The sequence below is a fragment of the Salmo trutta genome, chromosome 3 (assembly GCF_901001165.1).
Source record: "Salmo trutta chromosome 3, fSalTru1.1, whole genome shotgun sequence".
NCBI lineage: Eukaryota > Metazoa > Chordata > Actinopteri > Salmoniformes > Salmonidae > Salmo > Salmo trutta.
In genome coordinates this window covers 56,017,474-56,041,944 of record NC_042959.1, presented here as the reverse complement: position 1 = coordinate 56,041,944, position 24,471 = coordinate 56,017,474, and the positions used below count along the sequence as shown (strand labels likewise).

Below are 24,471 nucleotides of genomic sequence, written 5' to 3'. Positions count from 1 at the left end.
AAGGTTTGTTTCTAAGAGTGTAGCTGTACAAATGTGTCTTATACTACTCTGAACAAAAATATAAATTTTGTGGGGCATAGGCCCCCACAAAAGGGCTTTATTACAGAAATAAATACTCCTCAGTTTCATCAGCTGTCTGGGTGGCTGGTCTCAGACGATCCCACAGGTGAAGAAGCCAAATGTGGAGGTCCTGGGCTGGCGTGGTTACAAGTGGTCTGCGGTTGTGAGGCCGGTTAGATGTACTGCCAAATTGGAGGCGGCTTATGGTAGAGAAATTAACATGAAATTATCTGGCAACCATTCTGGTGGACATTCCTGCAGTCAGCATGCCAATTGCACACTCCCTCAAAACTTGAGATATCTGTGGCATTGTGTTGTGATAAAAATGCACATTTTAGAGTGGCCTGTTATTGTCCCCAGTACAAGTTGCACCTGTGTAATGATCATGCTGTTTAATCAGCTACTTGATATGCCACACCTGTCAGGTGGATGGATTATCTTGGCAAAGGAGAAATGCTCACTAACAGGGATGTCAACAAATTTGTGCACAGAATTTGAGAGAAATACGCTTTTTGTGCGTATGGAACATTTCTGGGATCTTTTATTTCAGCTCATGAAACATGGGAACAACACTTTACATGTTGAGTTTCTATTTTTGTTCAGTATATGTTGAGTAGGAGGAAGATATGTCTGTAGATAGACTCATACCTCACTTAAGAGCAAACACATCTGGACAACATGTGTCTTGGTTTTGTTGGTGTGTGTTCACTGTGTCCCAGAGGAAGTGTGTGTGCTCAGCATCATTTATTGGGGTTGTGTGTGTCTCGCTATGTTTAACAGTAAATGTACTTAACAGTTTTGTGTACATATAAAATATATATATGTATTGGTATTTAATAGCTCTTGGCCAAAGTCACCCCTCTATTTTCCCTTCAATCCCTCATTCCTCCACTCTTTTCCCCGCTCTCTCTCTCCATTAGCTCAATCTCTCTCGCTTTCCCAGCTGGGCAGTTACTGCTTCGGGTGGCAGGATTGCATCAGCAAGCCGGCTTTTCTCCTCCGCTATCCCTCTCTCCCCACCCACCCTCTCTCCCCAGCTCCCCCTCTCTCCCCATCACTCCACCCCCACTCCTCCATTCATTTGTCTCAATCCCACCCCATTTTCCTCCCTTGCGCTCAATACCTCCCCTTCTCTGCGTATTCTCTCTCTCTCTCGCACCCCTTTCTGCGATTCTTCTCTGCCGTCCCTTCTACAGTCCCCTCTCCATCTCTCTCTTTGCTTTTCTCTTCACCCTTTCATATATCCCCTTCTTCCTCCATCTTTCCATCATTTTCTATTCTCCCTCTCCCTCCCATCTACAGTGTCTGATAATCTCTCTCCACTTATTCTCTTCACCTCTTTATCCCACCACATCAACCTCCCTCTTTCCACCTCTCTATCTCTCTGTTCACCTCTTTATCCCACCACATCAACCTCCCTCTTTCCACCTCTCTATCTCTCTGTTCACCACTCTTTATCCCACCACATCAACCTCCCTCTTTCCACCTCTCTATCTCTCTGTTCACCTCTTTATCCCACCACATCAACCTCCCTCTTTCCACCTCTCTATCTCTCTGTTCACCTCTTTATCCCACCACATCAACCTCCCTCTTTCCACCTCTCTATCTCTCTGTTCACCTCTTTATCCCACCACATCAACCTCCCTCTTTCCACCTCTCTATCTCTCTGTTCATCTCTCTTTATCCCACCACATCAACCTCCCTCTTTCCACCTCTCTATCTCTCTGTTCACCTCTCTTTATCCCACCACATCAACCTCCCTCTTTCCACCTCTCTATCTCTCTGTTCACCACTCTTTATCCCACCACATCAACCTCCCTCTTTCCACCTCTCTATCTCTCTGTTCACCTCTCTTTATCCCACCACATCAACCTCCCTCTTTCCACCTCTCTATCTCTCTGTTCACCTCTTTATCCCACCACATCAACCTCCCTCTTTCCACCTCTCTATCTCTCTGTTCACCTCTTTATCCCACCACATCAACCTCCCTCTTTCCACCTCTCTATCTCTCTGTTCACCTCTTTATCCCACCACATCAACCTCCCTCTTTCCACCTCTCTATCTCTCTGTTCACCTCTTTATCCCACCACATCAACCTCCCTCTTTCCACCTCTCTATCTCTCTGTTCACCTCTTTATCCCACCACATCAACCTCCCTCTTTCCACCTCTCTATCTCTCTGTTCACCTCTTTATCCCACCACATCAACCTCCCTCTTTCCACCTCTCTATCTCTCTGTTCACCTCTTTATCCCACCACATCAACCTCCCTCTTTCCACCTCTCTATCTCTCTGTTCACCTCTTTATCCCACGACATCAACCTCCCTCTTTCCAGCTCTCTATCTCTCTGTTCACCTCTTTATCCCACCACATCAACCTCCCTCATTCCACCTCTCTATCTCTCTGTTCACCTCTTTATCCCACCACATCAACCTCCCTCTTTCCACCTCTCTATCTCTCTGTTCACCTCTTTATCCCACGACATCAACCTCCCTCTTTCCACCTCTCTATCTCTCTGTTCACCACTCTTTATCCCACCACATCAACCTCCCTCTTTCCACCTCTCGCTCTCTTTTCCACTTTTATCTGCCCTATTCCAAATGTCCATTCTGAGGTAGTAGGAGTGTAAACAAACTGAGGCAGGCAGAACAGCGGATATGAAACCCATAAAGAATCCTGCGCTGGGCCAGAGAATATTAGCCAAGCAAATATACCCTTCCTAATTAAAGCTGCCCACGTCTCTCACCACGTCCTTTACATATGGTCTAATATCCTATCATACCAACATGATCACTACTAACTGCTCTTAGTCTCTCTCCTCTGTCCATTCCCCATCATCACTCTCTTTATCCCTCGCTCTCTTTGTTTTTCCATTCATCATATCGGAAACTCTTATGCGAAGGGTGATGTCATGTTATAGATGATTATAACTGTTTATGAGGACTCTTTCGCTAAATGACGTGCTCCTCTTTTCTGTTTTGAAAGGGAATACTGTTGCCATCTTATCACACTGTTCCACATTTTCTCATTCTCTAACACACACACACACACACTCCGTATTGTGAGGCGTTGTTGTCTCCCTCACAATAACTCTTCAGAGGGTTCGTGTGTGACAGTGTCACTTAGTGACTTGTGTGTGTGTGTGTGATGTTGGGTGACTATGCTCAATAGAAGTATTGTACTGTATCCAACACCTGTGTGTTATATCATACCACCCAAGTGCCGCCAGGCATCGCAAGCACACGCTCACACACACACACACACACGCGCGCACACACGCACACACGCACGCACACACACACACACACGCTCACACACACACGCTCACACACACACACTCACACACACACACGCTCACACACACACACGCACACACACACGCACGCATGTACACACACGCACACGCTCACACACACACACACACACACGCTCACACACACACACGCTCACACACACACACACACACACACGCATGTACACACACGTGTGTGTGTGTTTGACCATGTCGGAAGGCAATTGGTATCAGATGAGGACTCATGAAGAGAAGATGAGGACCTGAGAAGACGTAGGAGGAGCTGGAGAGGATCACAGTGGAGAAGGAAGGATGAAGCAGGGAGGAAGAAGAAAGAGAAACAGAGAGTGATAATGCATACTGCATGCTCAGAGTGGTGGAGACAGGGAATGTCCAGTAAAGTAGAAATAGTGTTGAAAGCAGAGAGACTGAAAACGAGTGGGAGGATGAAGAGGCAAGGTCACACAGGCACAGTCCTGTTAGAGAGAAGGAATGGTGTGATATTGCAGTTTGGAGGACCGAGTAGGACAGAGGTCCATTGGCTGTGGGTGCATGGTTGGGCGTTTTCCTCTCTCATTGCTCTCTAAATTTAGCCCCGGGCCACTCTTCTTATTTAACCTCCCCTTCTCCCTCTTTTCCTTCTCTCCATTTTAACATTCCCTCTATCCCTTTACTATTCTTCTCTTTTCCTTGTTATATTCCCAAATACATTCACCTTTACTTTTTCCAGTCCACATTTTGCCTTCAAGGCATCACCTCCCAACAGATGGTACCTCGCCCATGCATTGCCCAAATGGGAGGTTTTCATAATTATGTTTTTGCCACGTCAACAGGCAAACTCACATTATGTGGCTCAAGTAGCACAGCTTAATAACTGAGGTTTCAAACAACTATAATCTGAAATGTGCTGTAAATGTACAGTAAAACATAGGAGGCAACCATAGACTGTACAGGGGCACAACTCATTTAGCGAAACCCTAAATATGAAGCCTAGGTTTACACTCCCAGCAACCACATCTTCACCTCTAGAGGTGTGGTTAAAAAAAATATAGCCACAATCGGATTATTGGCTTTTGATTACGTCTCTTTACCCAGTGGGCGGGTTAAGTACTCAATACTCATCTGTGGTTGGTGAAAAGGATGAAAGGGGATGTTTTGATCAGAATAGCTCCGCATTCAGAGGCGCGGCTTAAAAATGTTCGCTCCTCCTTCTGAGTGCCGAGTCCGAATTTCCTGCATGAGAAACTGTTCAGTTGTTCGTCGAGGCCCGTACTCAGACATATGGAGAGAAGTTAACGGATTCGCCTTCCATGCGCTATTATCTGACGCCGCCTGTTCCACTGGAAATATTAAACTGGGATTTTATCTTTAAGAAAACATTGTAATAAAGTGAAAGAGAAGGATTGGAGATCACCTTTGATTTAAATTGAGGATCATTCTCTGTTGATCCCGTCCTCGTTATGTCCCGTGTCACTGAACCGCTGCCAAAAACGCGTCAAGAGAGAATGAAAGAAATCAATTTACGGGTGAGTTTGAATAGTCATTTGGGTATATAACTGTTCAATAAAATATTCAATAGCATAGATAATACATTTGCATTTTCAATAACAATTTGTTAAAATGTAGTAGGCCACTAGTAGCCTATATCATTAGTTCTGTAACATGGGTTATTCTAACAATTATAATAGCCTACATTTGTTTATTATATCAATAGATCATGATGGTGTCTTTTACAGTAAAATACAGCAATGACATGGAAATCCCCCATTTACTTATTCCGGGTATACCAAGATGAGTGGGGGAAACCAAGATGAGTGGGGGAAACGAGGGGGCTCCCTTGGACTCCTGCTTTGTATGGTGGCAACGTAATGAAACAACCTTTTTAATAATAATTTAGACTACTATTAAGGCTAATGATTTTGTCTACTTTGTCAATGTTTGTCCCGCCCGTTGCATATAATAGAAAACCATATCGCTTGGCATAAGGGTTGCATAGTGCGGCACAGTAGCCAAAGCTTGAGACCCCGAACACGTTGTCCGAGCTAGAGGAAATAGTTTGGGGGAGGGGGGAAAAACCGCAAGTGTGTGTGTCATTGGTCTAGTCATGGACTATACGGAATATTACGGATCAATAATATGTCGAACAGTAATTGCAAAATGATGCAGTTACGCTATTAGACACATGACACGTATTCAAAAATGAATATTGTGCAACTGTTTTCTGAGAGATACTGTTGCAAATGGGGCGGCAGCGTAGCCTAGTGGTTAGTGCGTTCGAATCCCCGAGCAAGTTCGAATCCCCGAGCGACAAGGTACAAATGTCGTTCTGCGCCTGAACAAGGCAGTCATAAGAATTTGTTCTTAACTGACCTGCTTAGTAAAATAAATAAAAAATGCTCTCTAATGGTGCCTATTATTGTATTTGTTATAACGTCTCCTGGGCTCTGTCTTCATTCAGTTGTGGATGTGTTTTTGCACATGTGCTGTACTAGGTCAGACACAGATACTGTCAAAAAGTAGTTTCTCAAATGCACTCTTAGAAATCTTTTTGGCTGTCTCCTATGGGGACTGTCTCCTATGGGGACAGCCAAATAAACCTTTTAACTTCTAGATAGCAAAAAGATTTCTAAGAGTGCATTTGAGAAACTATTTTTGGTTCCAGGTAGAACTCGTTTGAGTTCCATGTAGAACCCTTTTGAAACCCTTTTTTCTAAGAGTGTATGGTATGGCTAAAAGATCAGAAGGTTGAATGTGTTTGTATTAGTTACAAATCACTTCTTGTCTTGTGTATCTGAGTTCTACTAAACAAGTGTGGTCATGTTGTTTACTGTCCCTTCACACCTGCTTAAATCAGAAACATTTCTACAAGTTTAGCATCTGTTTAGTCCATGTTATCTGTACACTTCCCTTACCCCGCCTTCTCTTCTGCACCACTTTGGATCCAGATCTGGTCCAGGTCTTAGCTTTAACAAACTACTCTGAGTATCATTTTAATGCATTCAATATTTTGGCTCTATTTTATAGTCTTAGAACATGGCAGTAGTACATATCCTTCCTCTCTCCTTTAGCCTGTCTACCCCACCCCCCCCCCCCCCCCCCCCAGCTGAGGATGTGTATAACCTGTTGGCTTGTGTTCCTGGTTTGTGACAGGTTATACAGGTGTAATATGATCCTCTTGCTTTATGCCTATCATTATTGCAGCAGTTTTAATTCATCATCTTACTGCTTCCTGATCAGAAGGGAAAATGTGTGTGTGTGTGTGTGTGTGTGTGTGTACAGCAAATGTGTGCTACTATCTCTGTGTGATGTGTACTGTGAGGCTGGTTTGTGTGTATTCTTAGATACCTTATCTCACTGCTTTTTGTGTGGTTGAAGTCAGAGCTCAGATGTTTACAGGGAAGTGAACAGTTCCTATGGAAACACAAGTGTCAATGTAGTTCTGTCTTGCGTAGCCTGTTGTTTGGTTATCCTTTAATGGAGAAGGCCACAAGAGAAGGTTTTGTTAGAGCAGGATAGTGGCAAAAGTACAGCTGTTGTGAGCATAGGCTGTAAGACCCAGCCAAGTAGTCAGAAGTCCAAATGTAGAAAAACATATTCAACAAATGGCAACATTACTAACTAAAATTCCAGTGTGTGTGTGTGTGTGTGTGTGTGTGTGTGTCATTGTGTTGAGGGGAAATGTTAGTGGGTGATGCCCACTGAGTCAGAGAGGTTAGAGTGTGGGATTTCTGTGTGTGCATGCGTACGTATTTGTTTGAATGTGAACGTGTGTGTGTGTGTTCTTCGTCTGACTGTGGGATTTCAGCCTTTTGGCCAAAGCTAATTTAGCATCCCAGTGTCGTGACCCCCACCCCCACTAGAACAAGCAGACCCAAACACACATGCTAGCAGATGTGACTGGTGGAAAGGCATGAGGGCTGGCATGCATAGTCACACAGAGCCACATGCCAATACAAACTCCCAGTGCCAGACAATCACATATGAAATACTCCAGGGCTCAATGTCTACACATACACAGACAAATGCGCATGCACACACTTCTGGACTGTGTATATGTGTGAGAGAAATAGATTTGGCATTGGCATACATTCAATCAGCCAGAAATCCCATGTTTCATGCATTTCACAACCCAACCCTTTCTTTTCTCTTGGGGGTTCCATTGCTGTTCATTGGACCCTATACACCCCAGCAAAGTTGCACATCATTGGGTAGAATGTGGGGCAGGACAGAGCAGGGATTGTGATATATACAGCCCTGGGGGAAGATGAGAGAAAGAGAGCGGGAGTGAGAGGGGGTTTGAGTGAAATAGATGGAATGAGAGGGAGAATTGGAGAGGTTGGGAAGGGATAGCGGACGATAGAGAAAGATATTGTGCATGTGTGAGAAAGAGGGAGGAAGCTCTCTTGTCAGTTGTCACAGGGTCTCCATTGTACCAGTTCGGGAATGGCTCTGTCTGGTGGACTTTTCCCACATTATCTATCCCTCACTGCTGTGCCAATAACTCACTGCACACCTAAGTTGCTTTAGATATATTCTATATTTTTAGGGCTTTCTAATTGCCGAATCATATATCAGTTTTAAATCTGTCTGGAAGACTAATATTATGAGATGTGTAGTTGACGTAGGCTGAAAGTGTCTGGGTGAATCAGAAAGACAGGAGGTGAGTCAGTCCTTGTCGTATATATCTGTTTGAGGCAGGCGAGGAGTGTCTGTGTGATCAGCCTGTTGTATTCTCATTATGTGCTCCAGTGGTCGGTGCCTCCAGGAACAATAGCTAGGAGTCTGAATTGAAGAGCTACACTCTTAGAATTGTTCGCATACACTCCAGTTGTCAGACTGACACACTGCGCTCTGTCTTTAAACCCAAGGCCATAAGCTCCGTAATCTTAAAGAAGCCTTTTCCTGATCATGTGACCTCAGAAACCTGCAATCTGACCCCCGCTCTCCACTCCCCCCAGTCTGCCAATATGACTTATGACCTGTAACCAGAGGTGGGACCAAGTCATTGTTTTACAAGTCACAAGTAAGTCTCAAGTCTTAGCACTCAAATCCCAAGTCAAGACAGGCAAGTCCAAGTCAAGTCTCAAGTCAAGACTGTCAAGTCTCAAGTCAAGTCTCAAGTCCTAAACTTTGAGTTTCGAGTCCTTAACATGTCATAATGTGCTCTTCACCAAATGTAATACCATTTCATATTTTTAACAAGAGTAATAGTTAGTATATTACATTCACGCAAATCATGAATGCTTTTAAAAAATATCTATATATTTATTACTTTCCAAATAAATGTTATATTTCCATTGAAATACATGGGTAGCCATGAGAAAGAACCCCCCCCCAATAGTGATCGACTATCGAGGATCGCTATGGGGCACAATCGGGCGATGTAGGCTTGTACACAATCGCCCAACCTTGTTTTAGGAACAGCAGTAACATCAGGCAGGATTTAGGCCACCAACTGCCTAGCCAGTTGTAACTCAATCTTGGGTGCAATGATCACGTTCCTGCACTAACTGACTGTGTGGAGGCTCATTGATTTAACGTTACGCTAGCCTACATGATACACTAGTACAGTAATAAAATATATAGCTGTCGGCTATATTAGCCACGACATACCGTTCTTTGTGCAGTTTCAAATGTCGAATAAATTTGAAAATTGTTGCACCGCGTCTGTAATTTTCTTCCCGCATTTTTTGCAAGTTGCAATCCGTTTTTTTTGTTCATACAGCATCGTCTTTATATCTGAAAATAATAATTTTGGGTATCATCTTTCCAAGGGCTCCATCTGAATTCACCCACCGATGTTCCTCTGCACTGCCACGCACAACTTTTTCTCAGCTGGCCCAATTTGATTGACTGCTGTCCGATTCAAACTGTAATCCGTTAAATGAAGAGTTGAGGGGAGGGTATCAAGTCAGGTCGAGTCATAAGGCTCAAGTCCAAGTCCAGTCACGAGTCATTGGTGTTAAATTCAAAGTCGAGTTGCAAGTCATCATATTTGTGACTCGAGTCTGACTCGAGTCCACACCTCTGCCTGTAACCATTCCTTCTTCAGATCTGCAGCCCAATGAGGGGAGACAGATGGAGACCATTGAATCACAATGGATAGAACTTTTTTTTTAAGGAGTTGATGATACATTTTTTGTTACAGCAAATCAAGTCTGACATTTTAAAGTAGAAAGCACTAACTTTAAAAGCCTTTTTAAACCTCAAATACACTACAAGTTTGCATTTCCTGTTGTGCAGGAAAATTCTCAGCAACAAAGAATGATCAAATTAAGATCCCACATCTGTATGTGACATGCTGAAAGACAACAATACAAGTGGGGAAGCAAATGAGCAGATGTCATTATGTACCCTTAAAACCCAAAATATATTTCAAATATTATGTTTTACCTAGTCAAAAAGGCATGTAGACTTCCAAATTGTTATACATTAAGGTTAAATGGTGACCTGTTGGTTCCATTCATGGTATTTTATATGGGCCCAGTCCTAGATCAGCTTCTGTTTCAGACAGTGCCATAGAGAGGCCATTCTTCAGTGCAGACTCATAAAGTGGTCATGCATCATATGTCTGCAGGCCCAGGAATAAGGAGTGCCCAGTTAATGTGCCTGAACCGCTCGGTCATGTGACAAAACAGACCATACACTGTACAACATACATGCACGCCCACAAACACTACTACACATGAAAAGTTCTTCCCATGAGGCTAAGGCCTGTTTTAACTCTTAAAAGTGTGCCCACACACACACTTTAACACCCAACAGAGACATAATCACACACACATGGACACACCATCTCACCTTCTGTCGACAGATCACACACACACACACACACACACACACACACACACTGTCATTGTGGTCACCAGTGTGTGACTGCACCTGTGTAAACAGTGTTGCTTTAGGGGGCTGTTTTCACAGTCAGCCTGGTAACGGACAATAGGTTCACCTCACAGCAACTGACTAGACTGGTAGGGGAATGGACCAATCACATGGGGAGGGAGGAGAGAAAGTGAGGGAGAGGGAGCAGGAGAGAAGGAGGATTAGAGATTGAGGAAGAGAGCGACAGGTTTGGCTGGCTACTCAGCCACATAGCTCCAGCCAAACGCCATGCCCCCACTAACGTTTGTTCTCCACGGTCATAGAGCAGTGGAAGACTTCAATTTGAGTTGTCGGGATAGCGAGTGGTTACGAAGGAGGACAAAAGAGAGAGGAAAGAAACCATTTAGGAGAAATAAGGATAGGTGGAGGGGTGCTTAGTAGTCTGTAGGTACATGACTTTGTAGAGGGGGGTTGGGTGTTGCAATAGCTAGCATTCTATTACAGGGGTTTTCTTTGGAGTCTTAGCATTGCCTTTGTGAAACCCCCACTAGAGGTGACTGAGTGGGGGTCAGGGGTGGAACCCAAACTAACTAAAGCCAGAGTCACAGGAAGTGAACTCATCATAGAGCTTCTTAAAACAAACAACACCCTGTGTGAACCTGATGACCCAGTTAATAGCCCCAGTTCCCCCCTCACACTCCCCCTGAGTGGCTGCTACTGGGTTGAGTGTGCTACAGTAATTACCCAACAGACTGAAATACTGGAGCTTCATCACATTATCCTGGCTTTCATAAGCACTGATCTGAATAGAAGGATTATTAGTGAAAACCTATCTAGTCGTACCTATCAGGGGAAAATACACACAAGGAGACTATAAATTAGGGCTGGAGTCAAATATTGATATTATTTTGTCCAAAATGTATATTGCGATATGTAACTACATAGATTTTTTTCCCCCCGATCACTAATATAAATTAATATTAGCACATAGCCTGTGATGGCTCTCTCTGACCATGCTGAAATGACTGTCTGGGCATAGATAGTTATCACAGCTGGAGCTGAAAGGACCTGGCCTACCATCTGAGCTCGGTCTCCTCTCTCCTCCGTCCTCATCACAGATGGACAAAAAGGCACTCTTCCATCAGGGATCATCATTTTGAATTGAAGAGGTGCACTAAACTGGAATATACACTGCTCAAAATAATAAAGGGAACACTAAAATAACACATCCTAGATCTGAATGAATGAAATAATCCTATTAAATACTTTTTTCTTTACATAGTTGAATGTGCTGACAACAAAATCACACAAAAATAATCAATGGAAATCCAATTTATCAACCCATGGAGGTCTGGATTTGGAGTCACACTCAAAATTAAAGTGGAAAACCACACTACAGGCTGATCCAACTTTGATGTAATGTCCTTAAATCAAGTCAAAATGAGGCTCAGTAGTGTGTGTGGCCTCCACGTGCCTGTATGACCTCCCTACAACGCCTGGGCAATCTCCTGATGAGGTGGCGGATGGTCTCCTGAGGGATCTCCTCCCAGACCTGGACTAAAGCATCCGCCAACTCCTGGACAGTCTGTGGTGCAACGTGGCGTTGGTGGATGGAGCGAGACATGATGTCCCAGATGTGCTCAATTGGATTCAGGTCTGGGGAACGGGCGGGCCAGTCCATAGCATCAATGCCTTCCTCTTGCAGGAACTGCTGACACACTCCAGCCACATGAGGTCTAGCATTGTCTTGCATTAGGAGGAACCCAGGGCCAACCGCACCAGCATATTGTCTCACAAGGGGTCTGAGGATCTCATCTCGGTACCTAATGGCAGTCAGGCTACCTCTGGCGAGCACATGGAGGGCTGTGCGGCCCCCCAAAGAAATGCCACCCCACACCATGACTGACCCACCGCCAAACCGGTCATGCTGGAGGATGTTGCAGGCAGCAGAACGTTCTCCACGGCGTCTCCAGACTCTTTCACGTCTGTCACATGTGCTCAGTGTGAACCTGCTTTCATCTGTGAAGAGCACAGGGCGCCAGTGGCGAATTTGCCAATCTTGGTGTTCTCTGGCAAATGCCAAACGTCCTGCACGGTGTTGGGCTGTAAGCACAACCCCCACCTGTGGACGTCGGGCCCTCATACCACCCTCATGAAGTCTGTTTCTGACCGTTTGAGCAGACACATGCACATTTGTGGCCTGCTGGAGGTCATTTTGCAGGGCTCTGGCAGTGCTCCTCCTTGCACAAAGGCGGAGGTAGCGGTCTTGCTGCTGGGTTGTTGCCCTCCTACGGCCTCCTCCACGTCTCCTGATGTACTGGCCTGTCTCCTGGTAGCGCCTCCATGCTCTGGACACTATGCTGACAGACACAGCAAACCTTCTTGCCACAGCTCGCATTGATGTGCCATCCTGGATGAGCTGCACTACCTGAGCCACTTGTGTGGGTTGTAGACTCCGTCTCATGCTACCACTAGAGTGAAAGCACCGCCAGCATTCAAAAGTGACCAAAACATCAGCCAGGAAGCATAGGAACTGAGAAGTGGTCTGTAGTCACCACCTGCAGAACCACTCCTTTATTGGGGGTGTCTTGCTAATTGCCTATAATTTCCACCTGTTGTCTATTCCATTTGCACAACAGCATGTGCAATTTATTGTCAATCAGTGTTGCTTCCTAAGTGGACAGTTTGATTTCACAGAAGTGGGATTGACTTGGAGTTACATTGTGTTGTTTAAGTGTTCCCTTTATTATTTTGAGCAGTGTACTTCAGTGAAAACAGTAGTAACCCTAAATACCCAGATACCTCTGTTTAGTAGGCTAACAAAGACCAAGAGCATTCCATTTTATGTTTTGTCCTGCGGTCACCGACAACAACGAGACAGCCTATAGGGAGGAGGTCAGAGACCTGGCCGTGTGGTGCCAGGAGAACAACCTCTCCCTCAACGTGATCAAGAAAAAGGAAATGATTGTGGACTACAGGAAAAAGAGGACCGAGAACGCCCCCATTCTCATCGACGGTGCTGCAGTGGAGCAGGTTGAGAGCTTCAAGTTCTTTGGTGTCCACATCACCAACAAACTAACATGGTCCAAGCATACCAAGACAGTCGTGAAGAGGGCACAACAAAACCTATTCCCCCTCAGGAGACTGAAAAGATTTGGCATGGGTCCTCAGATCCTCAAAAGGTTCTACAGCTGCACCATCGAGAGCATCCTGACTGATTGCATCACTGCCTGGTATGGCAACTGCTCGGCTTCCGACCGCAAGGCGCTACAGAGGGTAGTGCAAACGGCCTAGTACATCACTGGGGCCAAGCTTCCTGTCATCCAGGACCTCTATACCAGGCGGTGTCAGAGGAAGGCCCTAAAAATTGTCAAAGACTCCAGCCACCCTAGTCATAGATGTCCTCTCTGCTACCGTACGGCAAGCGGTACCAGAGCGCCAAGTCTAGGTCCAAGAGGCTTCTAAACAGCTTCTACCCCCAAGCCATAAGACTCCTGAACATCTAATCAAATGTCTACCCAGACTATTTGCATTGCCCCGATCCCCCTCTTTTACACCGCTGCTACTCTCTGTTGTTATCATCTATGCTTAGTCACTTTAATAACTCTACCTACATGTAGATATTACCTCAACTAACTGGTGCCCGCACACATTGACTCTGTACCGGTACACCCCCTGTATATAAGCTCAGCAAAAAAATAAACGTCCTTTCACTGTCAACTGCGTTTATTTTCAGCAAATGTAACATAAATATTTGTATGAGCATAACAAGATTCAAGAACTGAGACATAAACTGAACAAGTTCCACAGACATGTGACTAACAGAAATGGAATAATGTGTCCCTGAACAAAGGGGGGGTCAAAATCAAAGTAACAGTCAGTATCCGGTGTGACCACCAGCTGCATTAAGTACTGCAGTGCATCTCCTCCTCATGGACTGCACCAGATTTGCCAGTTCTTGCTGTGGGATGTTACCCCACTCTTCCAGCAAGGCACCTGCAAGATCCCAGACATTTCTGGGGGGAATGGCCCTAGCCCTCACCCTCCGATCCAACAGGTCCCAGACGTGCTCAATGGGATTGAGATCCGGGCTCTTCGCTAGCCATGGCAGAACACTGACATTCCTGTCTTGCAGCAAATCACGCACAGAATGAGCAGTATGGCTGGTGGCATTATCATGCTGGAGGTTCATGTCAGGATGAGCTTGCAGGAAGGGTACCACATGAGGGAGGAGGATGTCTTCCCTGTAACGCACAGCGTTGAGATTGCCTGCAATGACGACAAGCTCAGGCCGATGATGCTGTGACACACCACCCCAGACCATGACAGACCCTCCACCTCCAAATTGATCCCACTCCAGAGTATAGGCCTCAGTGTAACGCTCATTCCTTCGACGATAAATGCGAATCCGACCATCACCCCAGGTGAGACAAAACCGCAACTCGTCAGTGAAGAGCACTTTTTGCCAGTCCTGTCTGGTCCAGCGACGGTGGATTTGTGCCCATTGGCGACGTTGTTGCCGGTGATGTCTGGTGAGGACCTGCCTTACAACAGGCCTAGAAGCCCTCAGTCCAGCCTCTCTCAGCCTATTGTGGACAGTCTGAGCACTGATGGAGGGATTGTGCGTTCCTGGTGTAACTCGGGCAGTTGTTGTTGCCATCCTGTACCTGTCCGCAGGTGTAATGTTCAGATGTACCGATCCTCTGCAGGTGTTGTTACACGTGGTCTGCCCTTGCGAGGACGATCAGCTGTCTGTCCTGTCTCCCTGTAGCGTTGTCTTAGGCGTCTCACAGTATGGACATTGCAATTTATTGCCCTGGCCACATCGGCAGTCCTCATGCCTCCTTGCAGCATGCCTATGGTACGTTCACGCAGATTAGCAGGGACCCTGGGCATCTTTCTTTTGCGGTTTTTCAGAGTTAGTAGAAAGGCCTCTTTAGTGTCCTAAGTTTTCATAACTGTGACCTTAATTGCCTACCGTCTGGTAGTTGTTAGTGTCTTAACGACCGTTCCACAGGTGCATGTTCATTAATTGTTTATGGTTCATTGAACAGGCATGGGAAACAGTGTTTAAACCCTTTACAATGAAGATCGGTGAAGCTATCTGGATTTTTACTAATTATCTTTGAAAGACATGGTCCTGAAAAAGGGACGTTTCTTTTTTTGCTGAGTTTAGTCTTGCTATTGTTATTTTACTGCAGCTCTTTAATTACTTGTTACTTTTATTTCTTATTTGTATCCATATTATTATTTTTTTTTAACTGCATTGTTGGTTAGGGGCTTGTAAGTAAGCATTTCACTTTAAGGTCTACACCTGTTGTATTCGGTGCATGTGACTAATACAATTTGATTTAATTTAGTTGATAGTTAGCAACAACAAAAAAAGGATTAAATATGTTTATTGATTACGAAAAACAGATTTCCCCTGATGAAGATGTCTATTATTTTATGTTGTAGTGGTGGAAATAGTTGTAACCATAAAACACTGGTATGTGGACTCCTACTGTGCAATAACTCTCTCTCTACTGTTAATGTGTGCCGTACCTTTTGTAAGGAATTGTTCTGTAAGCCAGTTTGTGTGTGTGTATAATATGTGTGTGTACAGATGTAGGATCTTAATTTGAGCCAGTTTGGTACAGCAGGATAATAATCCTTCAACAACAGGAAATGTTAATTATTATGTATATTATAATGAATGGACATTTTTGTAGGGGTTATGTTTTTCGCAACGGGAAAATCAAGTCTGAAATTACTAAATGGAAATTACGAACTTCAGAAGCCTTTTAATTAAACCTCAAATACATTTCAAGTTTAAAATGTTGTGCATTGCAGGAAAGTTATCCTGCAACAGGGTGATCAAATTATGATCCTACATGTGGGTGTGTAGCTGTACTCGTTATTAATGAATGTGCCCTTGGGACAGTCAGGCACTAACTAGGGGGCAGACATTCATTTTCCCACAGAACTGTGTGGGTGTGTGGGCTCGCCTCACATCATCAAGGTCATAGTGTACTAAGCCTCATGATGGATGCCATCTGTCTCTGATACAGATGTAGGATCTTTATTTGATCACACTTTTGTTGCTGCGAATTTTACTGCACAGCAGGAAATGCAAACTTGTAGGCTATTCAAGGTTTAAAAAGGCTTGATTTGCCCTAATAAAAAATATATCAACCCCTGCAAAATATTTCCATGAATTATAATCCACATTACAATTCACATTTCCTATTAATGCAGGGTTATTTTCCTGGTGTAGCAAACTGGCTCAAATTAAGATCCTACATCTATAGTCTCCTCACCCACAGGAACATGCAAAGGATGGACACGTTCACGCTATTATAATGACCACCTTTCCCCGCGACAACACAATAATACTATAGCCATACCTCCCCTTTGCTGCCACACAAACGCACACCCATATGCATGCACGTACTGAATGCACACGCACACACTAAGATGAGAACTATGGATCCACACACTCAATGTCTTTTTCCGATACATTTAGTAACCCTTAGGATAGAGTTCTACACACATCCAGTAGTTCTCTTCCCCAGTGTCTCCAGTTTCTCCATCTCTCTTTGTGTTCTTTGTCTGCTCTCTATTTCTTTGTTCCTCCATCAATACACGCTGAAATCCAGTTACCTGCTAGGCTCTCTCGCTGTGTCAGGTATTCTCTTCTCCTCTTTTGTTTCTTCGCCACATCACGCTCTATCTCTCTACCTCTCTCCGGGGTTCTCTCTCTTCCCCCTGTATCCGTTTCTCCATCTGTCTGCCTTTTCTTCCCCCCCTCCCCTTCATCCCAGGCCCATTTTATTTCTTGCTTAGGTCTCTCTTTTTCTCCCTCACTCGTTTCAGCCTCCTGCTTTCGTGGGTCTTCCCCCTCAGGCCTCTCCCTCTTTCCTAGGTATCTCGGTTTCATTCTCTCTCTCCCTCTTACTCACTCTCTGTTTAGTAATCCTCCATCTCCTCTTAGGACATATATTTGTCTAGACAGTGTATACCTTCATAACTTCACTCCTTTTTGTTGGGTTTAGGCAGACTATCCATGCTGCTCCTTGCTACTGATGATTCAGTCAAGCTGCGACACTTCATAGTGTAGCTATTCCATCACTCTTTTTACTGTCACTCATACGTGCTATGGGGATTGGTGACTGCTTGTTCACAAAGATCGTTCTGAGGATATTTAATGAACCATTAGATATCATGTTTTGTCACTATGCTGCTGATGTCATCTGAAATGAGAGAGACAACAGACAAGCTTATTGTTTATGGCCCATTAACCAGGGCTCAGTCTCTCTCAGCCTCACTCTCTGCTACAGGGGACAGTAGCAAGCACACTCTCTCCCATAATAAGACCCCCACTCCCCCTTTCCTCCTCTTCTAGAGGGACTGACCCTCTTCACGCATGACACAGGGTTAACTTGAAGGAGATCCTGGGCTTCCGCAGACCGATTGTGTAGCAAGCAAAGGCAAAATGGCTTTGTTCTCCCTGTGTATGTCCATGTGCTGACTACCACTAACTCTGTTATGGCAGTCCGCTTTCCTGTGATGTCGCAATACACACAGGACAGCCCTTCCTGCCTGACACACCTTGATTTAGTTGGCTCAACTTGAATAAAGGCAGACTGCACAATGGTTTTTGATTGTTTACATATGTAATTTTAGGAACATAATCTCATTGGGGACCACTGGCATATGTCCCTGTAAATGTCAACCTATATCAATAGCGTCACGTTTACATTTGTTTTTGGATTCAACTTAAGTTTGTGTATGCAGGTCATTCTAGTGTGATATTCTGTGAATCTGCTGTATGTGTTTCTGTTCCTTTGTGCACTAATGACTTTCTATCTTATTAGTTAGTGATGTCATTCTGAGGTTAGTTGACCACTTATTCACCCTCCGATTAGATTGCGCTAATTTCGCTTCAGTGAGCTGACATCACACAGTTTAACCTCTCTGGCGCATGTGGGACGAACTCGTCCCACCTACGTAACAGCCACTGAAATCCAGTGGCGTGATTTTTGAATCGTTAGAAATACTATTACTTCAATTTCTCAAACATATGACTATTTTACAGCTATTTAAAGACAAGAATCTCGTTAATCTAACCCCACTGTCCGATTTCAAAAAGGCTTTACAACGAAAACAAAACATTAGATTATGTCAGCAGAGTGCCCAGCCAGAAATAATCAGACACCCATTTTTCAAGCTAGCATATCATGTCACATAAACCCAAACCACAGCTAAATGCAGCACTAACCTTTTATGATCTTCATCAGATGACACACCTAGGACATTGTGTTATACAATACATGCATGTCTGTTCAATCAAGTTCATATTTATATCAAAAAACAGCTTTTTACATTAGCATGTGACGTTCAGAAAAAGCATAACCCCCGCAAACTTCCGGGGAATTTACTAACAGTTTGCTAAATTACTCACGATAAACGTTCACAAAAAGCATAACAATTATTTTAAGAATTATAGATACATTACTCCTCTATGCACTCGATATGTCCGATTTTAAAATAGCTTTTCGGATGAAGCACATTTTGCAATAATCTAAGTACATAGCCCGGCATCACAGGGCTAGCTATTTAGACACCCACCCAGGTCAGCCTCCACCAAAATCACATTTCCTATAAGAAAAATGTTCTTACCTTGCTTGTTCTTCATCAGAATACACTGCCAGGACTTCTACTTCAATAACAAATGTTGGTTTGGTCCCAAATAATCCATCGTTATATCCAAACAGCGACGTTTTGTTTGTGAGTTCTAGACACTATCAGAATGCTACATCACGGTCTCGCGCATGGCGCATTGGCGTGACAAAAAATGTCTAAATATTCCATTACCGTACTTCGAAGCATGTCAACCGCTGTTTAAAACCAATTTTTATGCCATTTATCTCATAGAAAAGGGATAATATTCCGACCGGGAATATGCATTGAGCCTAAACAGCCAAATAAAATTTCTCCTCAGGAGCGAATCGTGCACGCGCCTCATTCAAAGGTCCTCTGAGCCGCCACTTACCAAAGGCGATAATGTGTTTCAGCCTGAGGCTGCCTCGTCAACCTTCAGGTATTTCCCGGGTTCTGAGAGCCTATCGGAGCCCTGGGAATTGTCACGTTACAGCTAAGATCCTTACTTTTCAATAAACAGATGCAACACGCACGACTCCTTGTCAGACAGGGTATTTCCTGCTTGAAACCTTGTCAGGTTTTTGCCTGCCATAGGAGTTCTGTTATACTCACAGACACCATTCAAACAGTTTTAGAAAATTCAGAGTGTTTTCTATCCAAACCTGAACAATAATATGCATATTCTAGCTTCTGAGTTGGTGTAGGAGGCAGTTAAAAATGGGCACATATTTTTTCCAAAATTCTCAATACTGCCCCCTAGGTTAACGCTTCTCACTTTCAGGTTGTATGCTCTCAATACAGTGTCTTGCAAAAGTATTCATCCCCCTTGGCGTTTTTCCTATTTTGTTGTATTACAAACTGTAATTTAAATTGATTTTTATTTGGATTTCATGTAATGGACATACACAAAATAGTCCAAAATGGTGAAGTGAAATGAAACAATAACTTGTTTCAAAAAATTCTAAAAAAAAAAAAAAACTGAGAAGTAGTGTGTGCATTTGTATTCACCCCCTTTGCTATGAAGCCCATAAATAAGATCTGGTGCAACCAATTACCTTCAGAAGTCACACAATTAGTTAGATCGCACACAGGTGGACTTTATTTAAGTGTTACATGATCTGTCACATGATCTCAGTGTATATATACACCTGTTCTGAAAGGTCTAGAGTCTGCAACACCACTAAGCAAGGGGCACCATGAAGACCAGGAGCTCTCCAAACAGGTCAGGGACAAAGTTGAGGAGAAGTACAGATCAGGGTTGGGTTATAAAAAAATATCAGAAACTTTGAACACCCCACAGAGCACCGTTAAATCCATTATTAAAAAATGGAAAGAATATGGCACCAAAACAAACATGCCAAGAGAGGGCCGCCCACCAAAACTCACAAACCAGGCAAGGAGGGCATTAATCAGAGAGGCAACAAAGAGACCAAAGATAAGGAAGGAACTGCAAAGCTCCACAGCGGAGATTGGAGTATCTGTCCATAGGACCACTTTAAGCTGCACACTCCACAGGGCTTTATGGAAGAGTGGCCAGAAAAACCCATTGCTTAAAGAAAAAAATAAGCAAACACGTTTGGTGTTTGCCAAAAGGCATGTGGGAGACGCCCCAAACATATGGAAGATGGTACTCTGGTCAGATGAGACTAAAATTGAGCTTTTTGGCCATCAGGGAAAATGCTATGTCTGGCACAAACTCAACACCTCTCATCACCCCGAGAACCCCATCCCAGAATCATGCTGTGGGGATGTTTTTTGTCGGCAGGGACTGGGAAACTGGTCAGAATTGAAGGAATGATGGATGGTGCTAAATACAGGGAAATTCTTGAGAGAAACCTGTTTCAGTCTTCCTAGAGATTTGAGACTGGGACGGAGGTTCACCTTCCAGCAGGATTATGACCCTAAGCATGTTGCTAAAGCAACACTCGAGTGGTTTATGGGGAAACATTTAAATGTCTTGGAATAGCCTAGTCAAAGCCCAGACCTCCATCCAATTGAGAATCTGTGGTATGACGCAAAGATTGCTGTACACCAGCGGAACCCATCCAACTTGAAGGAGCTGGAGCAGTTTTGCCTTGAAGAATGGAAAAAAATTCCAGTGGCTAGATGTGCCAAGCTTATAGAGACATACCCCAAGAGACTTGCAGCTGTAATTGCTGCAAAAGGTGGCTCTACAAAGTATTGACTTTGGGGGGGGGGGTGAATGCACGCTAAAGTTTTCAATTTTTTTGTCTTATTTCTTGTCTGTTACACAAGAAAAAATATTTTGCATCTTCAAAGTGGTAGCCATGTTGTGTAAATCAAATGATACAAAACCCCCAAAATCCATTTTAATTGCAGGTTGTAAGGCAACAAAATAAATGCCAAGAGGGGTGAATACTTTCGCAAGCCACTGTATACCCAGGGTTGAAAGTGTGTCGGCAAAAAGAATACATGAAACATAAACAGAGGAGAGGACACACCCAAAGCTATTCAGTCAACCGGAACAAGGATCAGCCAAGCTTGTTAGTGTCTGTCTGTAATAACTTATGACTACACTGTGTGGATAATGAGTTACTTAAGGGAGAGCAATAATGGGCCTTTGCATCAAAACAAAGCATTATCATTTATTTCAGCATTGAATCAGTGTTATGAGCTATATTATGTGCAATATGTGATGAATACATTTTTAGTCTTAGTGTATTTATAAAAATTATATTATTGAACACTTATTTGTTATAAGTTAATAAACATTTATGTTTACAGCATCCATGCTATAGTTACCAGTCATATAGTTACTAGAAGGCCTATGGTTCAAATTCCTAGTTGATCAGAACTGGGCACAGACATCATTTCAATGTCTAGTTTTGATTTACATTTTGTTGAGTTGTCAACTAATGCAAATTCAATGTGAAATCAACAAAAAATGTAACCATGTCATTGGATTTAGATTAAACGTTGGCTGGAAGAAAGACGGAATTCCCTTATGTTGATTACTTTTTGCAAATCCAATCAGTTTTCCACGTTGATTAAACTTCATCACATTGAATTTTAGTGTTAAAATGACGTGGAAACAATGTTGATTCAGCAAGTATTTGCCCAGTGGGTTGTCACTGTTCTTTACTTAACCTACATTCACTACATATCCAGCTATATGACAGAAAAAATGCCTAAAATGTCTGCTTTGTCAGTCAGACTGGACAAAATTGTTTGCTACGCAATGCCACGGTGTTGATCTGAGTCAAAGAAGTCTACAAGGCCGTCTGAGAACCCTGGAGCTAAGATTATGAACAGCAACTTTGTCCTTCCCCTCCAACTGTAGTGTTGCTACGCTCCCAACTCACCAACCTCGGTCTCCATGCTCTCTTCTGTCTCCACTGCCTTATCCATGAAACAGGAAGTCAGTATAAGGAACTTCCGTTGTGTTTTGTCAGCACTCAAGTACCTGCATAGACAATTTGGCAGAAAACAGATTACTGAGAAAAAAAACTGCTTTTTACAAAAATGTCTGGACTGTGTATACAAACCCATTTCCAAACTACGTTTTTCGGCACAATGTGAGTTTTTTGTTTCTCCCTTTCCTGTTTAGTTTTGTTGTGTCTGAGTCTCTGAGGCTGTTTGGTTGCAGGAAGGGGAGTGAATGACATGTATTCATAGAAGCCTTTAATAGAGGGACCAAAAATGAGCACATTCTCTATGGCTCAGGCATCTGCACATGAGTTCAGTCCCTGAAAACAACAGATGCCAATATTACAGTCTGAAGAGGAACAGAGACTTCCTGAGTCTTGTCGCTTTCAGATAGCACCCTTCATAGAAAGGGAAGAATATATATGGCTCTCTGTCCATCTCACCTGAAACTCCTCTGACCTCATCTGTCATGGCAGCCCAGTAAAGTGAATGCTAGGCTTTGTAGAAGTGTCATGATAAATAGGAAGTGCTATTGTTGCGGCAGGAAAACTGGTTGACGCTTGGAAACTGACTCATCAGAAATGGACGTGTGGCATAAAAACATCTTGACAATTGCTTTAAATAGTAATGTCCATTCTATTTATTATATACTGAACAAAAATATAAACTTAACATGTAAAGTTTTGGTTCCCATGTTTCATGAGCTGAATTGAAAGATCCCAGAAATATTCCATACGCACAAAAAGCATTTCTGCCTTATAAAGCCCTTTTGTGGGTGAAAACTCATTCTGATTGGCTGGGCCTGGCTCCCCAGTGGGTGGGCCTATGCCCTCCCAGGCCCACCCATGACTGCACCCCGGCCAGTCATGTGAAATCCATAAATTAGGGCCTAATCAATTATTTCAATTGACCTATTTCCTTCTATGAACTGTAACCCAGTAAAATCTTTGAAATTGTTGCATGTTGCGTTTATATTTTTGCTCAGTATATGTCTTTGCATACACACAGAACTCAATGTTAACTGCCTAGCACTGTGTATCTGTATCTATTTGGCTAGATTCTTGGTCATGCCAACCTCTTGGTTAACCATTAGCATCAATAAAGTCAGACCCCAGCAGCATACCCAAGCTTCATTGCTTACAGTAAACCAATTAGGTCACTTCCTTCCATCTAAAAAAAGTAATACATGCCACCTTATATAGACACCAGTGCCAGTCTAATAAGAATTTACGAAACAAAGGATTAGCCATGTTACACACTGGCTGGCTGAATTTGGCCAAAGGTGCTCTTCAACCACTAAGAGACAAAGGCTACGATTGACTCCACCATCCAAAATAACAAGGAAACTTGCCCTCATCATACATTTTTCAGATCACTCCCCTATAGCAGGTTTATTGACCTGCTGGTTGTTTGTGTTGTTCACCACAGCAGCATGTTAACAGCTCTTTTATCTCTGTGTCTTATCTGTCTGGGGTCAGAATTCAGACTGGGATACTGTTATATGGCATAGTGGTGGTTAACATTGAGGCTTGTGACCTGAGGGGATACTGGTTCGTAATCCCCAGGTGAGAATTGAATACTGCTTTTATGGCCTTGTGCAGGAAACTAATTCTCTGTAGACACACATGTCTAAAGTATCTCATTTTAGATTGAAACATGGTTGTAAAAATACAGGTATTATGATGTAATCTTGGTTCAACATCCTGTTTGGTAATGATATACTTTTTTTCAGTGTACAAAGTTCAAACCCTAGTGTGTTTTTCCGTAATACAATCAAACATTCCGTAGTACATGTTTGATTGAATCCCAAGCCCTTCGTCTGATCATCACTGAGAAGTTGATCCTATAAAGTTTGTACCGCCAGATAGGGTGTTATCTCAGTGGGTTTGTTGGTCTTGTGGTTGGGGGGGATGACGTCTGATGGTGGGGTCATGGATCCTAGAGGCCTCCTTAGGCTGATTAACTCAACACACTGTGATGTGGTCTCCTCTCAGACTGGCCAGGAGCGCAGGAGAGGCAGTTTAATAAACAAGTCGACTACAGATTTTTAGCGTTAGCTCTCCTCTGGCATCCACATAGTTGTCCTTGGCTGACCCTCAGACTATCTGATACAGGGGAATCCTATGAGAAAGGAGGTGGGGGTAGAGGAGCAGGGGAGAGGGACTATACACTATACATTGAGTGTACAAAACATTACGAACAGCTGCTCTTTCCATGACATAGCTTTCACCTGGTCAGTCTATGATCCATTATTGATGTCAAATCCAC

The 24,471-nt window shown here is 43.6% G+C and overlaps 1 protein-coding gene across 4 annotated transcripts in view; it reads left to right on the top strand.

The window, feature by feature from the left end:
• LOC115179745 (rho guanine nucleotide exchange factor 2-like) overlaps positions 1–24,471 on the top strand; it is a 70,300-nt gene that overhangs the window by 27,350 nt on the left and 18,479 nt on the right. The window contains exon 1 of one of the 4 annotated variants that reach the window (XM_029741481.1): positions 4,469–4,877. The exons of the other annotated variants lie outside the window; for them this stretch is intronic. Within the exon in view, the coding sequence (XP_029597341.1) occupies positions 4,812–4,877 (66 nt within the window). The 5' untranslated portion in view covers positions 4,469–4,811. Of the gene's footprint in view, positions 1–4,468; positions 4,878–24,471 lie in introns of those variants that run through there. 4 annotated transcript variants of the gene reach the window in all.